Source organism: Oncorhynchus gorbuscha, linkage group LG04, assembly GCF_021184085.1.
Source record: "Oncorhynchus gorbuscha isolate QuinsamMale2020 ecotype Even-year linkage group LG04, OgorEven_v1.0, whole genome shotgun sequence".
NCBI lineage: Eukaryota > Metazoa > Chordata > Actinopteri > Salmoniformes > Salmonidae > Oncorhynchus > Oncorhynchus gorbuscha.
In genome coordinates this window covers 85,341,020-85,366,460 of record NC_060176.1, presented here as the reverse complement: position 1 = coordinate 85,366,460, position 25,441 = coordinate 85,341,020, and the positions used below count along the sequence as shown (strand labels likewise).

The window sequence follows — 25,441 nt, the reverse complement described above, 5'->3', positions numbered from 1 at the left end:
ATCTCCCCAACAAATTGGATGCAGTCTATCACAGTGCAATCCGTTTTGTCACCAAAGCCCCATATACTACCCACCATTGCGACCTGTACGCTCTCGTTGGCTGGCCCTCGCTTCATACTCGTCGCCAAACCCACTGGCTCCATGTCATCTACAAGACCCTGCTAGGTAAAGTCCGCCCTTATCTCAGCTCGCTGGTCACCATAGCATCTCCCACCTGTAGCACACGCTCCAGCAGGTATATCTCTCTAGCCACCCTCAAAACCAATTCTTTCTTTGGCCGCCTCTCCTTCCAGTTCTCTGCTGCCAATGACTGGAACGAACTACAAAAATCTCTGAAACTGGAAACACTTATCTCCCTCACTAGCTTTAAGCACCAACTGTCAGAGAAGCTCACAGATTACTGCACCTGTACATAGCCCACCTATAATTTAGCCCAGACAACTACCTCTTTCCCAACTGTATTTAATTAATTAATTTATTTTGCTCCTTTGCACCCCATTATTTTTATTTCTACTTTGCACATTCTTCCATTACAAATCTACCATTCCAGTGTTTTACTTGCTATATTGTATTTACTTTGCCACCATGGCCTTTTTTTTGCCTTTACCTCCCTTATCTCACCTCATTTGCTCACATCGTTTATAGACTTGTTTATACTGTATTATTGACTGTATGTTTGTTTTACTCCATGTGTAACTCTGTGTTGTTGTATGTTTCGAACTGCTTTGCTATATCTTGGCCAGGTCGCAATTGTAAATGAGAACTTGTTCTCAACTTGCCTACCTGGTTAAATAAAGGTGAAATAAAAATAAAAATAAATAAAGCTAGCTTTAAGCACCAGCTGTCAGAGCAGCTCACAGATCACTGCACCTGTACTTAGCCCATCTGTGCTCAGCCCATCTATCTACCAACCTCATCCCCATACTGGTATTTATTTATTTATTTATTTTGCTCCTTTGCACCCCAGTATCTCTACCTGCACATTCATCTTCTGCCGATCTACCATTCCAGTGTTTAATTGCTATATTGTAATTACTTCGCCACCATGGCCTATTTATTTCCTTAACTTACCTCATTTGTATATAGACCTTTTGTTTTCTTTTGTTCTACTGTATTATTGACTGTGTGTTTTGTTTATTCCATGTGTGACTCTGTGTTGTTGTATGTGTCGAATTGCTACGCTTTATCTTGTCAGTTCGGGGATATGAACGTACAACCTTTCAGTTACTAGTCCAAAGCTCTAACCACTAGGCTACCCTGCCACCCCATATCTATATCATATTATGTCTGTATACAGTTTTGTAATGATGTGCAAATAGTTAAAAGTACAAAAGGGAAAATAAATAAGCATAAATATGGGTTGTATTTAAAATGGTGTTTGTTCTTCACTGGTTAACCTTTTTTTGTGACCTGGCAACAGGTCACATCTTGCTGCTGTGTTGGCACACTGTGTTTGGGAGTTTATCAAAATCGGGTTTGTTTTATAATTCTTTGTGGATCTGTGTAATCAGAGGGAAATATGTGTCTCTAATATGGTCATACACTGGGCAGGAGGTTAGGAAGTGCAGCTCAGTTTCCACCTCATTTTGTGGGCAGTGTGCACATAGCCTGTCTTCTCTTGAGAGCCAGGTCTGACTACGGCGACCTTTCTCAATAGCAAGGCTATGCTCACTGAGTCTGTACATAGTCAAAGCTTTCCTTTAAAATTCTTTCCAATGTGTCAAGTAATTATCTTTTTGTTTTCTAATGTTGGGTCTAATTGTGTTGCTGTCCTGGGGGTCTGTGGGGTGTGTTTGTGTTTGTGAACAGAGCCCCAGGACCAGCTTGCTTAGGGGACTCTTCTCCAGGTTCATCTCTCTGTAGGTGATGGCTTTGTTATGGAGGTTTGGGAAACGCTTCCTTTTTGGTGGTTGTAGAATTTAACGGCTCTTTTCTGGATGTTGATAATTAGTGGGCAGTGGGTTCTATAACCTAATTGTATGTCAAACTTTATTTTTATTTTGATGGCGTTGAAGGCCGTTCTTGCCTTGTCTCTCAGATCGTTCATAGCATTGTGGAAGTTACCTATGGTGTTGATGTTTAGGCTGATGGTGTATAGTTTTGTGTGCTCTAGGGCAACGGTGTCTAGATGGAATTTGTATTTGTGGTCCTGGCAACTGGACCTTTAATGGAACACCATTATTTTTGTCTTACTGAGATTTACTGTCAGGGCCCAGGTCTGGCAGAATATGTGCAGTAGATTTAGGTGCTGCTGTGGGCACTCTTTGTTTGGTGACAGAAGCACCAGATCATCTGAAAACAGTAGATATTTGACTTCAGATTCTAGTAGGGTGAGGCTGGGTGCTGCAGACTGTTCTAGTGTCTCGTCAATTTGTTGATATATATGTTGAAGAGGGTGGGGCTCAAGCTGCATCCCTGTCTCACCCCACGGCCCTCTGGAAATATATATACATTTTTTTGCCAACATGGATTCATATTGTCAGATTCCCCAACACCACTTTCCATCAATTTGTATAGCTGACCCTCGTGCCAAATTGTTTGAAAAGCTTTTTTGTTGTTGATATCAACAAAGAATGAGAAGACTTTGCCTTTGTTTTGGTTTGTTTCTTTTTCATTTAGGGTTGTTTCTCGCTCTCTGTCTCTCCCTCTCTATCTGGCTCTCTCTCTCAATTCAATTTAAGGGCTTTATTGGCATGGGAAACATATGTTTACATTGCCAAAGCAAGTGAAATAGATAATAAACAAAAGTTAAATAAACAGAAAAAATTACATTCACAAAAGTTCTAAAAGAATAAAGACATTTCAAATGTCATATTATGTATATATACATTGTTTAATGATGTGCAAATAGTTAAAGTACGAAAGGGAATATAATCAACATAAATATAGGTTGTATTTACAATACTTTACAATGTTCTTTTCTTGTGGCAACAGGTCACAAATCTCGCTGCTGTGATTGCACACTGGTATTCCACCCAATAGATATTGGATTTGTTTTCTCCCTCTCTCTCTCTCTCTCTCTCTCTCTCTCTCTCTCTCTCTCTCTCTCTCTCTCTCTCTCTCTCTCTCTCTCTCTCTCTCTCTCACTCTCTGTCTCTCGCTCTCGTTCTCTCTGTCTCTCTGTCTCACTCTCTCTGTCTCTCTGTCACTGTCTCTCTCTTTCTGTCTCTCTTTCTGTCTCTCTCCCTCTCTGTCTCTCTCTGTCTCTCTCTCTCTCTCTCTCTGTGTCTCTCTGTCTCGCCCTCTCTCTGCCTCTCTCTCTCTGTGTGTCTCTCTCTCTGTCTCTCTCTGTCTCTCTCTGTGTCTCTCTCTCTCTCTCTCTCTCTCTCTCTCTCTCTCTCTCTCTCTCTCTCTCTCTCTCTCTCTCTGTGTCTCTCCCTCCCTCTGTCTCTCCCTGTGTCTATCTCCCTCAGGCGGAGATGGTGAAGCGACTGAATGCTATCTGTGCCCAAGTCATCCCGTTCCTTTCACTAGAGGTTAGTGTAACACTGATCTCCAGTTAGCCTCCTGTTCTCTCAGACGTTCAGAATACTGGCTTCTGATCCAAAGGGTTGAGGAGAAGGAGAGGGAGAGAGAGGTAAATGTTTTGTTTATTTCACTTTTGTTCATTATCTATTTCACTTGCTTTGGAAATGTAAAAATATGTTTCCCCATGCCAATAAAGCCCATTGAATGGAAGAGAGAGAGAGAGCCCTGCAGTGCCAAGAGCTAAGCAAAGAAAAGAGTCCCCTCATCCAGCTGGTCCTGGGGCTGAGGTCACAAACCAGTTCTACTAATACACTGAAGCCTCAGGACCAGAACATCCAATCAATCAGGATTTTAAAAATTACAACACAGTCAAAACAAAACTACATTATGTTTTGGGAAGCACAAGCACAAAGCAGTGCTATCAGACCCTAAATCAACAGTACACTGTGGCTAACTATTTGACCATGGTTACTGATCAAAACCTTAGAAAAACCTTGACAAAGTACAGGCTCAGTGAGCACAGCCTTGCTATTGAGAAGGGTAGACACAGGAAAACCTGAATCCCTGTAGAAGAAAGGCTGTGCAACCACTGCACAACAGCAGAACCTGAGGCGGACCTGCATTTCCTGACAAAATGTAAAAAATATCAAACAATTAGAGAGTGTAATTTCCCCAAATTTGAAATCCAAATTGTTAAATGTGTGGATGTTTTTAGCCTTGATTATTATTATTGTTGTTACTGATTGTCCCGTTGACAATATTGATTATTATTATTATTTTAATTGTGTTAAATAATCTCCAGTGTAAGCTTTGGAAATATGTACATTGTTACAAAGCTAATTTAATTGAATTGAGAAGGAGATGGAGAGGGCTTTGTCTCTCCCGGGGTGTTGTATTTCCTGTCACAACTACATTACCCACAATCCTCTGGGCCCACGCCACTCTGGGGTTATTAAAGCATTATGCAGGAACCTGCCTGTTTCATCCCTGCTCTGGAGGAAGTGAAAGAGTCTCTGCTAGGTGGGAGTAAAGGCAAGGTGGGGTGGAGCAGCACGCTGGCTCCAAACCTCTTCTCAGATAACACACCTGGATTAGAAATGGATTAGCTGGATAATGGGATGGATTAACTGAGATTAGGGATCAGGGACGACTGCAGTCAGACAGATTTGCATAATATTTGCTTCTCTGTATACATATTCATATACTACAATGTCTCCCTGTATCTCAATTCAATTCAAGGGGCTTTATTGGCACGGGAAACATGTTATCATTGCCAAAGCAAGCGAGGTAGATAATATGCAAAAATGAAATAAACAATACAAATAAACAGTAAACATTTAACATACAGAAGTTTCAAAAGAATAAAGACATTACAAATTTCAAATTACGTAAATATACAGTGTTACAACGATGTACAAATGGTTAAGGCTACACAAGGGGAAATGAATCAGCATAAATATGGGTTGTATTTACAATGGTGTTTGGTCTTCACTGGTTGCCCTTTTCTTGTGGCAACAGGTCACAAATCTTGCTGCTGCATTGGCACACTGTGGAATTTCACCCAGTAGATATCAATATTGGATTTGTTTTCAAATTCTTTGTTGATCTGTGTAATCTGAATGAAAAATGTGTCTCTAATATGGTCATACATTGGGCAGGAGGTTAGGAAGTGCAGCTCAGTTTCCAACGAATTTTGTGGGCAGTGCGCACATAGCCTGTCTTCTCTTGAGAGCCATGTCTGCCTACGGCAGCCTTTCTCAATAGCAAGGCTATGCTCACTGAGTCTGTACATAGTCAAAGCTTTCCTAAAGTTTGGGTCAGTCACAGTGGTCAGGTATTCTGCCACTGCGTACTCTCTGTTTAGGGCCAAATAGCATTTGAGTTTGCTCTGTTTTTTTGTTAATTCTTTCAATGTGTCAAGTAATTATCTTTTTGTTTTCTCATGATTTGGTTGGGTCTAATTGTGCTGCTGTCCTGGGGCTCTGTGGGGTCTGTTTGTGTTTGTGAACAGAGCCCCAGGACCAGCTTGCTTAGGGGACTCTTCTCCAGGTTCATCTCTCTGTAGGTGATGGCTTTGTTATGGAAGGTTTGTGGATCGCTACCTTTTAGGTGGTTGTAGAATTTAACGGCTCTTTTCTGGATTTTGATAATTAGTGGGTATCGGTCTAATTCTGCTCTGCTCTGCATTATTTGGTGTTTTACGTTGTACACGGAGGGTATTTTTGCAGAATTCTGCATGCAGAGTCTCAATTTGGTGTTTGTCCCATTTTGTGAAATCTTGGTTGGTGAGCAGACGCCAGACCTCACAACCATAAAGGGCAATGGGCTCTATGACTGATTCAAGTATTTTTAGCCAGATCCTAATTGGCATGTTGAATTCTATGTCCCTTTTGATGGCATAGAATGCCCTTCTTGCCTTAGAATGCCCTTCTTGTCTCTCAGATCGTTCACAGCTTTGTGGAAGTTACCTGTGGCACTGATGTTTAGGCCAAGGTATGTGTAGTTTTTTGTGTGCTCTAGGGCAACGGTGTCTAAATGGAATTTGTAGTTGTGGTCCTGGCGACTGGACCTTTTTTGGAACACCATTATTTTGGTCTTACTAAGATGTACTGTCAGGGCCCAGGTCTGACAGAATCTGTGCAGAATATCTAGGTGCTGCTGTAGGCCCTCCTTGGTTGGTGACAGAAGCACCAGATCATCAGCAAACAGTAGACATTTGACTTCAGATTCTAGTAGGGTGAGGCCGGGTGCTGCAGACCTTTCTAGTGCCCGCGCTAAATCGTTGGTATATATGTTGAAGAGGGTTGGGCTTAAGGTGCATCCCTGTCTCACCCCACAGCCCTGTGGGAAGAAATGTGTGTGTTTTTTGCCAATTTTAACTGCACACTTGTTGTTTGTGTACATGGATTTTATAATGTTGTATGATCACTTTCCATCAGTTTGTATAGCAGACCCTCATGCCAAATTGAGTCTAAGGCTTTTTTGAAATCAACAAAGCATGAGAAGACTTTGCCTTTGTTTTGGTTTGTTTGGTTGTCAATCAGGGTGTGCAGGGTGAATACATGGTCTGTTGTACGGTAATTTGGTAAAAAGCCAATTTGCTAGTACATTGTTTTCATTGAGGAAATGTACGAGTCTGCTGTTGATGATAATGCAGAGGACATTCCCAAGGTTGCTGTTGCCGCATATCCCATGGTAGTTATTGGGGTCAAATTTGTCTCCACTTTTGTGTATTGGGGTGATCAGTCCTTGGTTCCAAATATTGGGGAAGATGCCAGAGCGAAGGATGATGGATGATGTCGAAGAGTTTTATTATAGTCAATTGGAATTTGTTGTCTATATATTTGATCATTTCATTAAGGATACCATCAACACCACAGGCCTTTTTGGGTTGGAGGGTTTGTATTTTGTCCTGTAGCTCATTCAAGGTAATTGGAGAATCCAGTGGGTTCTGGTAGTCTTTAATAGTTGACTCTAAGATTTGTATTTGATCATGTATATGTGTTTGCTGTTTGTTCTTTGTTATAGAGCCAAAAAGATTGGAGAAGTGGTTTATTCATACATCTCCATTTTGGATAGATAATTCTTCGTGTTGTTGTTGGTTTAGTGTTTTCCAATTTTCCCAGAAGTGGTTAGAGTATATGGATTCTTCAATTACATTGAGCTGATTTCTGACGTGCTGTTCCTTCTTTTTCCGTAGTGTATTTCTGTATTGTTTTAGTGATTCACAATAGTGAAGGCGTAGACTCAGCTTTTCCGGGTCTCTAGGTTTTTGGTTTGACAGGTTTCTCAATTTCTTTCTTAGATTTTTGCATTCTTCATCAAACCATTTCTCATTGTTGTTCATTTTCTTCGGTTTTCTATTTGAGATTTTTAGATTTGATCGGGAAGCTGAGAGGTCAAATATACTGTTAAGATATTCTACTGCCAAGTCTACACCTTTACTATTACAGTGGAAACTTTTACCCAGAAAGTTGTCCTTAAGGGATTGAATTTGTTGTTGCCTAATAGTTTTTTGGTAGATTTCCAAACTGCATTCCTTCCACCTATAGCATTTCTTAATTTCACTCAGTTCCTTTGGTTTTGATGCCTCATGATTGAGTATTGCTCTGTTCAAGTAGACTGTGATTTAGCTGTGGTCTGATACAGGTGTTAGTGGGCTGACTGTGAACGCTCTGAGAGACTCTGGGTTGAGGTCAGTGATAAACTAGTCTACAGTACTACTGCCAAGGGATGAGCTATAGGTGCACCTACCAAAGGAGTCCCCTCGAAGCCAACCACTGTCTATGTACATATCCAGCGTGCGACACCATCTGTCTCTATCTCCATCTGTCTCTTTATCCCCCTGTCTCTACCTCCCCCTGTCTCTACCTCCCCCTGTCTCTACCTCCCCCTGTCTCTACCTCCCCCTGTCTCTACCTCCCCCTGTCTCTATCTCCATCTGTCTCTATCTCCCCGTATCTCAATCTGCCTATTTCTATCTCACCACCGTCTCTGTCTCCCTCTGTATCTATCTCCCTCTGTCCCTGTGTCTCTGTCTCCCTCTGTCTCTGTCTCCCTCTGTCTCCGTCTCCCTCTGTCTCCCTGTCTCCCTCTGTCTCTGTCTCCCTCTGTCTCTGTCTCCCTCTGTCTCCGTGTCTCTGTCTCTGCCTCCCGCTGTCTCTGTCTCCCCCTGACTCCCTGTGCCTCTGTCTCTGTCTCCCTGTGTCTCCATCTCCCTCTGTCTCCCTGTGTCTCCCTGTGTCTCCCTGTGTCTCCCTGTGTCTCCCTGTGTCTCTGTCTCCCTCTGTCTCCATCTCCCTCTGACACTGTCTCCCCCTGTCTCCGTCTCCCTCTGTCGCCCTCTGTCTCCCTGTGTCTCTGTCTCCCACTGTCTCCCTGTGTCTCTGTCGCCCTCTGTCTCCGTCTCCCTCCGTCTCTGTCTCCCCCTGTCTCCGTCTCCCTCTGTCTCCATCTCCCTCTGTCACTGTCGCCCTCTATCTCCATCTCCCTCTGTCTCCCTCTGTCTCCCTCTGTCTCCCTCTGTCTCTGTCTCCCCTGTCTCTGTCTACATTTACATTACATTTACATTTAAGTCATTTAGCAGACGCTCTTATCCAGAGCGACTTACTCTGTCTCCCTCTGTCTCTGTCTCCCTCTGTCTCTGTCTCCCTCTGTCTCGCTCTGTCTCTGTCGCCCTCTGTCCCCGTCTCCCTCTGTCACCCTGTGTCTCTGTCTCCCTGTGTCTCTGTCTCCCTGTGTCTCTGTCTCCCTGTGTCTCTGTCTCTGTCTCCCTCTGTCTCCCTCTGTCTCCCTCTGTCTCTGTCGCCCTCTGTCTCCATCGCCCTCTGTCTCCCTCTGTCTCTGTCTCCCTCTGTCTCTGTCTCCCTCTGTCTCCCTCTGTCTCTGTCTCTCTCTGTCTCCCTCTGTCTCTGTCTCCATCTCCCTCTGTCTCCCTCTGTCTCTGTCTCCCTCTGTCGCTGTCTCCCCATGTCTCTGTCTCCCTCTCCCTCTGTCTCTGTCTCCCTCTGTCACCCTGTATCTCTGTCTCCCTCTGTCTCTGTCTCCCTGTGTCTCTGTCTCTGTCTCCCTCTGTCTCCCTCTGTCTCTGTCTCCCTGTGTCTCTGTCTCCCTCTGTCTCCCTCTGTCTCCCTGTGTCTCTGTTTCCGTCTCCCTCTGTCTCTCTGTCTCCCTCTCCCTCTGTCTCTCTGTCTCCCTCTGTCTCCGTCTCCCTCTGTCTCCCTCTGTCTCTCTGTCTCCCTCTGTCTCTCTGTCTCCCTCGGTCTCTGTCACCGTCTCCCTCTGTCTATCCCTGTGTCTCTGTCTCTGTCTCCCTCTGTCTCCCTCTGTCTCCCTCTGTCTCCCTGTGTCTCTGTTTCCGTCTCCCTCTGTCTCTCTGTCTCCCTCTCCCTCTGTCTCCCTCTGTTTCCGTCTCCCTCTGTCTCTATGTCTCCCTCTCCCTCTGTCTCTCTGTCTCCCTCTCCCTCTGTCTCTCTGTCTCCCTCTGTCTCCCTCTGTCTCCCTGTGTCTCTGTTTCCGTCTCCTTCTGTCTCTCTGTCTCCCTCTCCCTCTGTCTCTCTGTCTCCCTCTGTCTCTCTGTCTCCCTCGGTCTCTGTCACCGTCTCCCTCTGTCATTCCCTGTGTCTCTGTCTCCGTCTTCCTCTGTCTCTCTCCCTGTGTCTCTGTCTCTCTCCCTCTGTCTCCGTCTTCCTCTGTCTCTCCCTGTGTCTCTGTCTCTCTCCCTCTGTCTCCGTCTTCCTCTGTCTCTCCCTGTGTCTCTGTCTCTCTCCCTCTGTCTCCGTCTTCCTCTGTCTCTCCCTGTGTCTCTGTCTCTCTCCCTCTGTCTCCGTCTTCCTCTGTCTCTCCCTGTGTCTCTGTCTCTCTCCCTCTGTCTCCGTCTTCCTCTGTCTCTCCCTGTGTCTCTGTCTCTCTCCCTCTGTCTCCGTCTTCCTCTGTCTCTCCCTGTGTCTCTGTCTCTCTCCCTCTGTCTCCGTCTTCCTCTGTCTCTCCCTGTGTCTCTGTCTCTCTCCCTCTGTCTCCATCTTCCTCTGTCTCTCCCTGTGTCTCTGTCTCCAACTCTCAATGTCTGTATTTCTGTGTGTATCAGCACCAGCAGCAGGTGGTCCAGGCGGTGGAAAGAGCAAAACAGGTCACCATGGCTGAACTAAACTCTATCATCGGGGTATGTGTACACACACACACACACACACACACACACACACACACACACACACACACACACACACACACACACACACACACACACACACACACACACACACACACACACACACACACACACACACACACACACACACACACACACACACACACACACACACACATAAACACACACACACACACACACACACACACACACACACACACACACACACACACACACACACACACACACACACACACACACACACACACACACACACACACACACACACACACACACACATAAACACATAAACACACACACACACACACACACACACACACACACACACACACACACACACACACACACACACACACACACACACACACACACACACACACACACACACACACACACACACACACACACACACACACACACACACACTCTTGTTTGTTTTACTAACCTTGTGGGGACCAAACTATTGATTCCCATTCAAAACCTTAATGGCAACCTTACCACCAAACCCATAACCCTAATTGTTACCACTAAGCAATGTCCCCACTTGTACAAATGTTCCTTGTTTTACTACAAAACAGTATTATATATGGAGCTGTAGATTACATACACTACATGACTAAAAGTATGTGGACACCTGCTAGTCGAACATCTCATTCCAAAATCCTGGACAATAATATGGAGTTGGTCTCCCCTTTGCTGCTATAACAGCCTCCACTCTTCTGCTAAGTCATCAATATGGTGTTGGTCCCCCCTTTGCTGCTATAACAGCCTCCACTCTTCTGCTGAGTCATTAATATGGAGTTGCCCCCCCCCTATAACAGCCTCCACTCTTCTGCTGAGTCATTAATATGGAGTTGGTCCCCCCTATAACAGCCTCCACTCTTCTGCTAAGTCATTAATATGGAATTGGTCCCCCTATGCTGCTATAACAGCCTCCACTCTTCTGCTAAGTCATTAATATGGAGTTGGTTCCCTTTTGCTGCTATAACAGCCTCCACTCTTCTGCTGAGTCATTAATATGGAGTTGGTCCCCCCCTATAACAGTCTCCACTCTTCTGCTGAGTCATTAATATGGAGTTGGTCCCCCCCTATAACAGTCTCCAGTCTTCTGCTAAGTCATTAATATGGAATTGGTCCCCCTATGCTGCTATAACAGCCTCCACTCTTCTGCTGAGTCATTAATATGGAGTTGGTCTCCCCTTTGCTGCTATAACAGCCTCCACTCTTCTGCTAAGTCATTAATATGGAGTTGGTCTCCCCTTTGCTGCTATAACAGCCTCCACTCTTCTGCTAAGTCATTAATATGGAGTTGGTCCCCCCCTTTGCTGCTATAACAGTCCCCACTCTTCTGCTAAGTCATTAATATGGAGTTGGTCCCCCCTATAACAGCCTCCACTCTTCTGCTGAGTCATTAATATGGAGTTGGTCCCCCCCTATAACAGCCTCCACTCTTCTGCTAAGTCATTAATATGGAGTTGGTCCCCCCCTATAACAGTCTCCACTCTTCTGCTAAGTCATTAATATGGAGTTGGTCCCCCCCTATAACAGCCTCCACTCTTCTGCTATGTCATTAATATGGAGTTGGTCTCCCTTTTGCTGCTATAACAGCCTCCACTCTTCTGGGAAGTCATTAATATGGAGTTGGTCCTCCCATTGCTGCTATAACAGCCTCCACTCTTCTGGGAAGGCTTTCCACTAGATGTAGGAACATTGCTGCTATAACAGCCTCCACTCTTCTGGGAAGGCTTTCCACTAGATGTTGGAACATTGCTGCTATAACAGCCTCCACTCTTCTGGGAAGGCTTTCCACTAGATGTTGGAACAGATGTTGGAACATTGCTGCTATAACAGCCTCCACTCTTCTGGGAAGGCTTTCCACTAGATATTGGAACATTGCTGCTATAACAGCCTCCACTCTTCTGGGAAGGCTTTCCACTAGATATTGGAACATTGCTGCTATAACAGTTGGAAGAACAGAATCATCTAGAATGTCATTGTATGTTGTAGTGTTAAGATTTCCCCTCACTGGAACTAAAGTGCCTGAACCATAAAAAACAGCCCCAGACCCTCATTACTCCTCCACCAAACTTTACAGTTGGCACTATGTAGAGTCTCTCTCTCTTAGTCTCTCTCTCTCTCTCTCTCTCTCTCTCTCTCTCTCTCTCTCTCTCTCTCTCTCTCTCTCTCTCTCTCTCTCTCTCTCTCTCTCTCTCTGAGTGTCTCTATCTGAGTCTCTCTCTCTCTCTCTCTCTCTCTTAGTGTCTCTCTCTCTTAGTGTCTCTCTCTCTCTCAGTGTCTCTCTCTGAGTGTCTCTCTCTGAGTGTCTCTATCTCTCTCTTAGTGTCTCTCTCTTAATGTTTCTTTCTCTCTCTCTCTCTCTCTCTCTCTCTGAGTGTCTCTCTCTCTCTTAGTGTCTCTCTCTCTCTCTTAGTGTCTCTCGCTCTCTCTCTAACTCTCTCTCTCTCCCTCTCTCTCTCTCTCTCTCTCTCTCTCTCTCTCTCTCTCTCTCTCTCTCTCTCTCTCTCTCTCTCTCTCTCTCTCTCTCTCTCTCTCTCTCTCTCTCTCTCAGTGTCTCTCTCTCAGTGTCTCTCTCTCAGTGTCTCTCTCTGAGTGTCTCTCTCTCTCTCTCTGAGTGTCTCTCTCTGAGTGTCTCTCTCTCTCTCTCTCTCTCTCTCTCTCTCTCTCTCTCTCTCTCTCTCTCTCTCTCTCTCTCTCTCTCTCTCTCTCTCTCTCTCTCTCTCTCTCTCTGTGTGTGTCTCTCGCCCTCTGAGTGTCTCTCTCTCTCTCTGAGTGTCTCTCTCTCTCTCTCTCTCTCTCTCTCTCTCTTAGTGTCTCTCTCTCTCTCTCTCTCTCTCTCTGTCTGTGTCTATTGTAGAGTGGTAATGACAATGGTGTGTGTGTATTCAGCAGCAGCAGCTCCATGCCCAGCACCTGTGTCATGGCCCTGCCCTCCCGGTGCCCCTCATGACCCAACCTTCTGGGCACCAACCCCCTCAACCACCCCTACCCACCGCGGGTGGTGCCAGCCTCCTGGCCCTCTCCTCTGCCCCCCTACCCACCGCGGGCAGCAGCAGCCTCCTGGCCCTCTCCTCCGCCCTCGCTGCCCATCAGCTGCCCCTAAAGGAGGACAAAAAACACAAGGACAACACAGACAGAGGTAAACACTGAAACTCTACTAGGGGTTACACAAGATAATCCTCTTTCTATTTCTACACAAGATAATCCTCTTTCCAGTGTCTCTCTCAGTGTCTCTCTCAGTGTCTCTCTGTGTGGTGTGTGTACTAGGGGTTACACAAGATAATCCTCTTTCCATTTCTACACAAGATAATCCTCTTTCCAGTGTCTCTCTCAGTGTCTCTCTCTGTGTGGTGTGTGTACTAGGGGTTACACAAGATAATCCTCTTTCCATTTCTACACAAGATAATCCTCTTTCCAGTGTCTCTCTCAGTGTCTCTCTGTGTGGTGTGTGTACTAGGGGTTACACAAGATAATCCTCTTTCCATTTCTACACAAGATAATCCTCTTTCCAGTGTCTCTCTCAGTGTCTCTCTCTGTGTGGTGTGTGTACTAGGGGTTACACAAGATAATCCTCTTTCCATTTCTACACAAGATAATCCTCTTTCCAGTGTCTCTCTCTGTGTCTCTCTCTGTGTGGTGTGTGTACTAGGGGTTACACAAGATAATCCTCTTTCCATTTCTACACAAGATAATCCTCTTTCCAGTGTCTCTCTCAGTGTGGTGTGTGTACTAGGGGTTACACAAGATAATCCTCTTTCCAGTGTCTCTCTCAGTGTCTCTCTCAGTGTGGTGTGTGTACTAGGGGTTACACAAGATAATCCTCTTTCCAGTGTCTCTCTCAGTGTCTCTCAGTGTGGTGTGTGTACTAGGGGTTACACAAGATAATCCTCTTTCCATTTCTACACAAGATAATCCTCTTTCCAGTGTCTCTCTCAGTGTGGTGTGTGTACTAGGGGTTACACAAGATAATCCTCTTTCCAGTGTCTCTCTCAGTGTCTCTCTCAGTGTGGTGTGTGTACTAGGGGTTACACAAGATAATCCTCTTTCCAGTGTCTCTCTCAGTGTCTCTCTCAGTGTCTCTCAGTGTGGTGTGTGTACTAGGGGTTACACAAGATAATCCTCTTTCCAGTGTCTCTCTCAGTGTCTCTCTCTGTGTGGTGTGTGTACTAGGGGTTACACAAGATAATCCTCTTTCCATTTCTACACAAGATAATCCTCTTTCCATTCATTTATTTTGTTCTGTGTTTTTGTTTACAGAGACAGGTTTCAGTAGTACTCTCTAATACAGTCAGGTTATCTATAACAGGTTTCAGTAGTACTCTCTAATACAGTCAGGTGGTCTATGACAGGTTTCAGTAGTACTGTCTAATACAGTCAGGTTATCTATAACAGGTTTCAGTAGTACTCTCTAATACCGTCAGGTGGTCTATAACAGGTTTCAGTAGTACTCTCTAATACAGTCAGGTGGTCTATGACAGGTTTCAGTAGTACTCTCTAATACAGTCAGGTATCTATGACAGGTTTCAGTAGTACTCTCTAATACAGTCAGGTTATCTATAACAGGTTTCAGTAGTACTCTCTAATACAGTCAGGTGGTCTATGACAGGTTTCAGTAGTACTCTCTAATACAGTCAGGTGGTCTATGACAGGTTTCAGTAGTACTCTCTAGTCACTCAAATCCCTTTCCGTTCACCTTCCCACCTCTGGGCCAGACTACACTCAATCATAGGACCTACTGAAGAGATGAGTCTTCAATTAAGACCTAAAAGTCGAGACCATGTCTGCGTCTCACGTGGATCGGCAGACCATTCCATAAAATTGAAAGTCTTCCGTTAGAAAGCCCTGCTTTCAGATGTTTGCTTAGAAGGGTTAGAAGGGAGGCCTGCTTCTTGTGACCGTAGCGTACGTGTAGGTATGTACGACAGGACCAAATCAGAGAGATGGGTAGATGCAAGTCCATGTAATGCTTAGCAGTAAAACCTTGAAATCAGCCCTTGCCTTAACAGGAAGCCAGTGTAGGGAGACCAGCACTGGAGTAATATGATCACGATTTTTGGTTCTAGTAGAGATTCTATCAGCCGTGTTTAGCACTAACTGAAGTTTATTATTGCAGTAGTCTAACCTAGAACTGACAAAAGCATGGATTGATTTTTCTGCATCAATTTTGGACAGAAGGTTTCTGATTTTTGCAATGTTACGTAGATGGAACAAAGCTGTCTTTGAAATGGTCTTGATATGTTCTTCAAAAGAGAGATCAGGGTCCAGAGTTAACCCGAGGTCCTTCACAGTTTTATTTGAGATGACTGTTCAACCACCAAGATCGCTCTACAAACATTATGTACACTTAGCATAAAGTAGCTTGGTCATGAAAATCAGAAAAGCAATCAAATGAATTGTTTACCTTTGATAATCTTCGCATGTTTTCACTCACGAGACTCCCAGTTACACAACAAATGTTCCATTTGTTCCATAAAGATTATTTTTATATCCAAAATACCTCCGTTTGTTTGGCGCGCTATGTTCAGAAATAGTCCAAATAGTTTCCGTAATGTCCACAGAAACATGTCAAACGTTTTTTATAATCAATCTTCAGGTTGTTTATAAAATATATAATCGATAATATATCAACCTCAACTGTATTTCTCAGTAGGAGAGGGAGAGGCAATGGCTGCCCAAACTCTGTTGCGCGAGCAAAACTCATGCGAACACCTGATGCGATGTTATCTTTCTGGCTCATTTTTCAAAATAAAAGCCTGAAACTATGTCTGAAGACTATTGACACCTTAAGGAAGCGATAGGAAAAGGAATCTGGTTGATATCCCTTTAAATGGAGGAAAGGCAGGCAATGGAACATGGAGTTTTCAAAATAGAGGCCACTTCCTGGTTTGATTTTCCTCAGGGTTTCGCCTGCAATATCAGTTCTGTTATACTCACAGACAATATTTTGACAGTTTTGGAAACTTTAGAGTGTTTTCTATCCAATACTACTAATAATATGCATATATTAGCAATTGAGACTGAGGAGCTGGCCGTTTACTATGGGCACCTTTTCATCCAAGATACTCAATACTGCCCCTGCAGCCATAAAAAGTTAACCGATGTTTGTACTCTGACGTCCTTGGGTAGGTGGAGGGAGTCTGGAAAGGCATCAAGGAATCTTTGGGTTGTACAAGAATTTATATCATGGCTTTTGATGCAGCGTAGCGGTGGTTAAAGCATTGGGTCAGTAACCAGCAGGTAGCCTAGTGGTTAGAGCGTTGGACTAGTAAACAGCAGGTAGCCTAGTGGTTAGAGCGTTGGACTAGTAACCAAAAGGTTGCAAGTTCAAATCCCCGAGCTGACAAGGTACAAATCTGTCATTCTGCCCCTGAACCATGCAGTTAACCCACTGTTCCTAGGCTGTCATTGAAAATAAGAATTTGTTCTTAATTGACTTGCCTGGTAAAATAAATAAGTGAAATAATCTGTTTGTAAACAATTGTTGGAAAAATGACTTTGTGTCATGCACAGAGTAGATGTCCTAACCAACTTGACAATACTAGTTTGTCAACAAGAAATGAGTGGAGTGGTTGAAAAACAAGTTTTATTTACATTTAAGTCATTTAGCAGACGCTCTTATCCAGAGCGACTTACAAATTGGTGCATTCACCTTATGACATCCAGTGGAACAGTCACTTTACAATAGTGCATCTAAATCTTAAAGGGGGGGAGGGTGAGAAGGATTACTTTATTCTATCCTAGGTATTCCTTAAAGAGGTGGGGTTTCAGGTGTCTCCGGAAGGTGGTGATTGACTCCGCTGTCCTGGCGTCGTGAGGGAGTTTGTTCCACCATTGGGGGGCCAGGGCAGCGAACAGTTTTGACTGGGCTGAGCGGGAGCTGTACTTCCTCAGTGGTAGGGAGGTGAGCAGGCCAGAGGTGGATGAACGCAGTGCCCTTGTTTGGGTGTAGGGCCTGATCAGAGCCTGGAGGTACTGAGGTGCCGTTCCCCTCACAGCTCCGTAGGCAAGCACCATGGTCTTGTAGCGGATGCGAGCTTCAACTGGAAGCCAGTGGAGAGAACGGAGGAGCGGGGTGACGTGAGAGAACTTGGGAAGGTTAAACACCAGACGGGCTGCGGCGTTCTGGATGAGTTGTAGGGGTTTAATGGCACAGGCAGGGAGCCCAGCCAACAGCGAGTTGCAGTAATCCAGACGGGAGATGACAAGTGCCTGGATTAGGACCTGCGCCGCTTCCTGTGTGAGGCAGGGTCGTACTCTGCGGATGTTGTAGAGCATGAACCTACAGGAACGGGCCACCGCCTTGATGTTAGTTGAGAACGACAGGGTGTTGTCCAGGATCACGCCAAGGTTCTTAGCGCTCTGGGAGGAGGACACAATGGAGTTGTCAACCGTGATGGCGATATCATGGAACGGGCAGTCCTTCCCCGGGAGGAAGAGCAGCTCCGTCTTGCCGAGGTTCAGCTTGAGGTGGTGATCCGTCATCCACACTGATATGTCTGCCAGACATGCAGAGATGCGATTCGCCACCTGGTCATCAGAAGGGGGAAAGGAGAAGATTAATTGTGTGTCGTCTGCATAGCAATGATAGGAGAGACCATGTGAGGTTATGACAGAGCCAAGTGACTTGGTGTATAGCGAGAATAGGAGAGGGCCTAGAACAGAGCCCTGGGGGACACCAGTGGTGAGAGCGCGTGGTGAGGAGACAGATTCTCGCCACGCCACCTGGTAGGAGCGACCTGTCAGGTAGGACGCAATCCAAGCGTGGGCCGCGCCGGAGATGCCCAACTCGGAGAGGGTGGAGAGGAGGATCTGATGGTTCACAGTATCGAAGGCAGCCGATAGTTCTAGAAGGATGAGAGCAGAGGAGATAGAGTTAGCTTTAGCGGTGCGGAGCGCCTCCGTGATACAGAGAAGAGCAGTCTCAGTTGAATGACTAGTCTTGAAACCTGACTGATTTGGATCAAGAAGGTCATTCAGAAAGAGATAGCGGGAGAGCTGGCCAAGGACGGCACGTTCAAGAGTTTTGGAGAGAAAAGAAAGAAGGGATACTGGTCTGTAGTTGTTGACATCGGAGGGATCGAGTGTAGGTTTTTTCAGAAGGGGTGCAACTCTCGCTCTCTTGAAGACGGAAGGGATGTAGCCAGCGGTCAGGGATGAGTTGATGAGCGAGGTGAGGTAAGGGAGAAGGTCTCCGGAAATGGTCTGGAGAAGAGAGGAGGGGATAGGGTCAAGCGGGCAGGTTGTTGGGCGGCCGGCCGTCACAAGATGCGAGATTTCATCTGGAGAGAGAGGGGAGAAAGAGGTCAGAGCACAGGGTAGGGCAGTGTGAGCAGAACCAGCGGTGCCGTTTGACTTAGCAAACGAGGATCGGATGTCATCGACCTTCTTTTCAAAATGGTTGACGAAGTCATCTGCAGAGAGGGAGGAGGGGGGGAGGAGGATTCAGGAGGGAGGAGAAGGTGGCAAAGAGCTTCCTAGGGTTAGAGGCAGATGCTTGGAATTTAGAGTGGTAGAAAATGGCTTTAGCAGCAGAGACAGAGGAGGAAAATGTAGAGAGGAGGGAGTGAAAGGATGCCAGGTCCGCAGGGAGGCGAGTTTTCCTCCATTTCCGCTTGGCTGCCCGGAGCCCTGTTCTGTGAGCTCGCAATGAGTCGTCGAGCCACGGAGCGGGAGGGGAGGACCGAGCCGGCCTGGAGGATAGGGGACATAGAGAGTGAAAGGATGCAGAAAGGGAGGAGAGGAGGGTTGAGGAGGCAGAATCAGGAGATAGGTTGGAGAAGGTTTGAGCAGAGGGAAGAGATGATAGGATGGAAGAGGAGAGAGTAGCGGGGGAGAGAGAGCGAAGGTTGGGACGGCGCGATACCATCTGAGTAGGGGCAGTGTGGGAAGTGTTGGATGAGAGCGAGAGGGAAAAGGATACAAGGTAGTGGTCGGAGACTTGGAGGGGAGTTGCAATGAGGTTAGTGGAAGAACAGCATCTAGTAAAGATGAGGTCAAGCGTATTGCCTGCCTTGTGAGTAGGGGGGGAAGGTGAGAGGGTGAGGTCAAAGAGGAGAGGAGTGGAAAGAAGGAGGCAGAGAGGAATGAGTCAAAGGTAGACGTGGGGAGGTTAAAGTCGCCCAGCACTGTGAGAGGTGAGCCGTCCTCAGGAAAGGAGCTTATCAAGGCATCAAGCTCATTGATGAACTCTCCGAGGGAACCTGGAGGGCGATAAATGATAAGGATGTTAAGCTTGAAAGGGCTGGTAACTGTGACAGCATGGAATTCAAAGGAGGCGATAGACAGATGGGTAAGGGGAGAAAGAGGGAATGACCACTTGGGAGAGATGAGGATCCCGGTGCCACCACCCCGCTGACCAGAAGCTCTCGGGGTGTGCGAGAACACGTGGGCGGACGAAGAGAGAGCAGTAAGGAGTAGCAGTGTTGTCTGTGGTGATCCATGTTTCCGTCAGTGCCAAGAAGTCGAGGGACTGGAGGGAGGCATAGGCTGAGATGAACTCTGCCTTGTTGGCCGCAGATCGGCAGTTCCAGAGGGGGAGTAGCAGTGCTATGCTAATCACTAGTCTACCTCCAGAGTAGCAGTGCTATGCTAAGCGCTAGTCTAACGCCAGAGTAGCAGTGCTATGCTAATCACTAGTCTAATGACAGAGTAGCAGCCTCAGTAGCGTACCTACTCCATTGTTAGCCTGTCAGAGTTTAATAGCTCTCCCTGCGCTAATCTGAATGAGTAAACCCAATAAACACATTTTTGCAGAATGTGTTTTACAGTGACCTGTATGTAAGAGTGTGTGTAGTTATTTGTCTGTATGTGAAATGTTATGGCTTTGGTTTTCTCCCTCTTTTTCACACATTTTCTCTCTCTGTCTCTCTCTCTGTCTCTCTGTCTCTCTCTCTGTCTCTCTGTTTCTCTGTCTGTCTCTCTGTCTGTCTCTCTGTCTGTCTCTCTGTCTCTGACCGTCCTTCAGAAAGAGACTCAGTCAAGGTAAGACTTATTTTCCTTCTAATTCTTCTGCTGTCTTGTTAGCAAGAGGGAGGAAAAGAAGGGTGAGAGAGAGAGTTCAGTGTTTAGGTTAATTTGTCTCTAAACGGTCTGCTCTGTTCCACACAGATGAATAAGCAATGAGATAATTAGCATGGCTTTTTTCACAGACTGAGCACTGTGGGCTTACACACACACGCACGCACGCACGCACGCACGCACACACACACACACAGCTGGGGTTAGAGACACACTTTTTCTCTCTCACACTATGTAGTGCAGTGTAGTCACAAGTCACTTTAATGATGTTTACATACTGCTTTACCCATCTCATATGTATATACTGTATTCTATTCTACTGGATTTTAGTCTATGTTTTACTCCTCTCATATGTATATACTGTATTCTATTCTACTGTATTTACTATCTAGTCACTTTAATAATGTTTACATACTGCTTTACCCATCTCATATGTATATACTGTATTCTATTCTACTGTATTTACTAACTAGTCACTTTAATAATGTTTACATACTGCTTTACCCATCTCATATGTATATACTGTATTCTATTCTACTGGATTTACTAACTAGTCACTTTAATAATGTTTACATACTGTTTTACTCATTTAATATGTATATACTGTATTCTATTCTACTGGATTTTAGTCAACACCACTCGGACATTGGTCGTCCTAATATTGATATATTTCTTAATTCCATTATTTTACTTTAAATTTGTGTATTGTTAGATATTACTGCACTTTTGGAGCTAGGAACACAATTATTTATTTAGATATTACTGTACTTTTGGAGCTAGGAACACAAGCATTTAGTTAGATAATACTGTACTGTTGGAGATAGGAACACAAGCATTTAGTTAGATACTACTGCACTGTTGGAGCTAGAAACACAAGCATTTAGTTATATATTACTGGACTGTTGGAGCTAGGAACACCCACAATAACATCTGTTAAATATGGACCAATAACATCTGTTAAATATGTGTATGTGTCACGTTCTGACCTTTATTTCCTTTGTTTTGTCATTATTTAGTATGGTCAGGGCGTGAGTTGGGGTGGGCAGTCTATTTTTGTTTTTCCATGTTTTGGGGTATTTCTATGTTTCAGCCTGGTATGGTTCTCAATCAGAGGCAGGTGTCATTAGTTGTCTCTGATTGAGAATCATACTTAGGTAGCCTGGGTTTCACTGTGTGTTTGTGGGTGATTGTTCCTGTCTCTGTGTTTTGCACCAGATAGGACTGTTTTTGGTTTTCCACGTTTATTGTTTTGTAGTGTTCATGTGTACATTTACGTATTAAAAGAACCATGGACATTTACCACGCCGCATATTGGTCCTCCGATCCTTCTCGCCTCTCCTCTTCGGAAGAAGAGGAGGAAATCCCTGACAGTATGGACCAATAACATCTGTTAAATGTGGACCAATAGCATCTGTTAAATATGGACCAATAGCATCTGTTAAATATGGACCAATAACATCTGTTAAATGTGGACCAATAGCATCTGTTAAATATGTGACCAATAACATCTGTTAAATGTGGACCAATAGCATCTGTTAAATATGGACCAATAACATCTGTTAAATATGTTACCAATAACATCTGTTAAATATGGACCAATAACATCTGTTAAATATGGACCAATAACATCTGTTAAATATGTTACCAATAACATCTGTTAAATATGGACCAATAACATCTGTTAAATATGGACCAATGACATCTGTTAAAAATGAGTATGGACCAATAACATCTGTTAAATATGGACCAATAACATCTGTTAAATATGGACCAATGACATCTGTTAAAAATGAGTATGGACCAATAACATCTGTTAAATATGTGACCAATAACATCTGTTAAATATGTGACCAATAACACTGTTAAATATGTGACCAATAACACTGTTAAATATGTGACCAATAACATTTGATGTGATTTGAATTAGATTAGGACAGGATGGAGAGGTGTGTTGAATATGTTATCTCATGGTCCTCTACCACTCCATGTTTAATATGTTATCTATGGTTTAATATGTTATCTCATGGTCCCCTACCACTCCATGTTTAATATGTTATCTATGGTTTAATATGTTATCTATGGTTTAATATGTTATCTATGGTTTAATATGTTATCTATGGTTTAATATGTTATCTCATGGTCCCCTACCACTCCATGTTTAATATGTTATCTCATGGTCCCCTACCACTCCATGTTTAATATGTTATCTCATGGTCCCCTACCACTCCATGTTTAATATGTTATCTCATGGTCCCCTACCACTCCATGTTTAATATGTTATCTATGGTTTAATATGTTATCTCATGGTCCCCTACCACTCCATGTTTAATATGTTATCTATGGTTTAATATGTTATCTCATGGTCCCCTACCACTCCATGTTATCTCACTCCTAATCCTCCTACACTAATGCTGCCTGAAGGCTCTGTGATATGTGTGTCATACCAGTGTGTGTGTGTGCAAATTTTGTTGCAATATTAAATAATCAGTTGTGTGTTGCTGAGGAAAGAGACAGAGATGAATTACTTTCATTACAACACCAGGAAGAGACGTACACACACACACAGCCTTACAGCGCTCTCTGTGGCCTGCAGTCAGACTCTATGAAGCCAATAAGCTCCTGGTCGGTGGTTTCCTGTTGCCCTGGCAACCGTCCACAGGGTTCCGCCAGCTTGTGGCCCGTCTATTACTTCATGTCCTCACTGTTACCACAGAAACTGTTACCACAAAAACTGTTACCTCAGATACTGTTACCTCAGATACTGTTACCTCAGATACTGTTACTTCAGATACTGTTACCTCAGATACTGTTACCTCAGATACTGTTACCTCAGATACTGTTACCTCAGATACTGTTACCTCAGATACTGTTACTTCAGATACTGTTACTTCAGATACTGTTACCTCAGATACTGTTACCTCAGATACTGTTACCTCAGATACTGTTACCTCAGAAACTGTTACCTCAGATACTGTTACCTCAGATACTGTTACCTCAGATACTGTTACCTCAGATACTGTTACCTCAGTGTGTGTGCTGTTTTGAAATGTTTGAATCTTGTTTGTGGTGTTCTGATCTGTCATCTGTACTGTCTAATGCTGCTCTGATCTGCCATCTGTACTGGCTAATGCTGCTCTGATCTGTCATCTGTACTGTCTAATGCTGCTCTGATCTGTCATCTGTACTGTCTAATGCTGCTCTGATCTGTCATCTGTACTGTCTAATGCTGCTCTGATCTGTCATCTGTACTGTCTAATGCTGCTCTGATACTGTCTAATGCTGCTCTGATCTGTCATCTATACTGTCTGGTTGTAGAAAAGGATAATCATTGAAGGGTTAGGGCCAAGAGGAAGGGGAAGGAAGCAAATTGGGACTGTTTTCATCTAGTCACTGACACACACACACACACACACACACACACACACACACACACACACACACACACACACACACACACACACACACACACACACACACACACACACACACACACACACACACACACACACACACACACACACACACACACACACACACACACACACACACACACACACACACACACACACACACACACACACACACACACACACACACACACACACACACAGTGTTTGCCAGTCATCAACTCTAGCAGCACGGTAAAGGGCAGGATGAGTTAGTGGAAAGGTCAAGGTAAAGGTCCTGCTGCATTCTCCTCTAATCCTTTTTCTCTCTCCCTTCTCCTCTTCCTCCTCTCCACTTCATTCTCTCATCTTCTCTCCTCTCCTCTTCCTCCTCTCCTCTTCTTTCTCTCCTCTCCTCTTATTTTTCTCCTCTCCTCTTCATTCTCTCCTCTCCTCTTCATTCTCTCCTCTTCTCTCCTATCCTCTCCTCTCTTCTTCCTTCTCTCCTCTCCTTTCTCTCCTCTTCTTTCTCTCCTCTCCTCTTCATTCTCTTCTCTAATATTCTCCCCTTCATTCTCTCATCTTCTCTCCTCTCCTCTTCTTTCGCTCCTATCCTCTCCTCTTCCTCCTCTCCTCTCTTCTTCCTTCTCTCCTCTCCTTTCACTCCTCTTCTTTCTCTCCTCTCCTCTTCTCCTCTTCTCTCCTCTCTCCATTCCTTTTTATCCTGTACTCACCTCTAAGAAGAGGGGTAGTTGGGCTCTTACAAAATCAGACTTGTAAACTAACATTAACTCTCTCTCGCCCTCTCTCTCTCGCTCTCTCTCTCTCTCTCTCTCTCTCTCTCTCTCTCTCTCTCTCTCTCTCTCTCTCTCTCTCTCTCTCTCTCTCTCTCTCTCTCTCTCTCTCTCTCTCTCTCTCTCTCTCTCTCTCTCTCTCTCTCTCTCAGAGTCCGTCTGTGTCCCCCTCCTCCAGTTTCCGAGCAGTAGAGAAGCACAGGAGTTCAGGTGACTCCTCAGACAGCAAGAAACAGAAAATGGCTGAAAAGGAGCTGAGCGCCACACGTTACGTGAGTGAGGCAAATTTCAAACCAAAACCCAGAGGATGCACATGTTTATTTCAAAAGCACAGAGCTAACACAGCTCATTCAACTAACCAAATTCTTGCCGATTAATCGATTAGGTCAGTCAGGCTTGTCAGTGCCAGGATGTTCTGATGACGCCCTGGTATAGGGTATATAACTATGGTAAATTGTTGAGGAGGACCAATATGTTGTTGTGTTCGTCTCGGGACAATACATTTGTATTATATTGTATCTGTTTCAGGACAGCGACGGGGAGAAGAGTGATGACAGCCTAGTGGTGGATGTCTCTAATGAGGTTATATTCTCTCTTTGTCGTATATAAATACTGAACAAACAAACAATGAATGCAACAATTTCAAAGGTTTTACTGAGTTACAGTTCATATGAGGAAATCAGTCAATTAAAATCAATCCATTAGGTCCTAACATGACTGGGAAGACCGATATGTTGGTCACAGATACCTTTAAAAAAGAGGTAGGGGCGTGGATCAGAAAACCAGTCAGTATCTGGTGTGGATCAGAAAACCAGTCAGTATCTGGTGTGGATCAGAAAACCAGTCAGTATCTGGTGTGGATCAGAAAACCAGTCTGTATCTGGTGTGGATCAGAAAACCAGTCAGTATCTGGTGTGGATCAGAAAACCAGTCAGTATCTAGTGTGGATCAGAAAACCAGTCAGTATCTGGTGTGGATCAGAAAACCAGTCAGTATCTGGCGTGGATCAGAAAACCAGTCAGTATCTGGTGTGGCCAACATTTGTCTCATGCAGCGTGACACATCTCCTTCACATAGAGTTGATCAGGCTG

At 44.7% G+C, this 25,441-nt stretch overlaps 1 protein-coding gene across 1 annotated transcript in view; it reads left to right on the top strand.

Annotated features, from left to right (window-relative positions):
• The window catches only part of LOC124033438 (transducin-like enhancer protein 4), a 98,995-nt gene that overhangs the window by 42,774 nt on the left and 30,780 nt on the right, over window positions 1–25,441 (top strand). Inside the window, exons 4-9 of the mRNA XM_046345474.1 lie at window positions 3,414–3,476; window positions 10,055–10,129; window positions 13,046–13,292; window positions 20,118–20,134; window positions 24,503–24,622; window positions 24,879–24,932. Coding sequence (XP_046201430.1) covers window positions 3,414–3,476; window positions 10,055–10,129; window positions 13,046–13,292; window positions 20,118–20,134; window positions 24,503–24,622; window positions 24,879–24,932 — 576 coding nt within the window. The remainder of the gene's footprint in view (window positions 1–3,413; window positions 3,477–10,054; window positions 10,130–13,045; window positions 13,293–20,117; window positions 20,135–24,502; window positions 24,623–24,878; window positions 24,933–25,441) is intronic.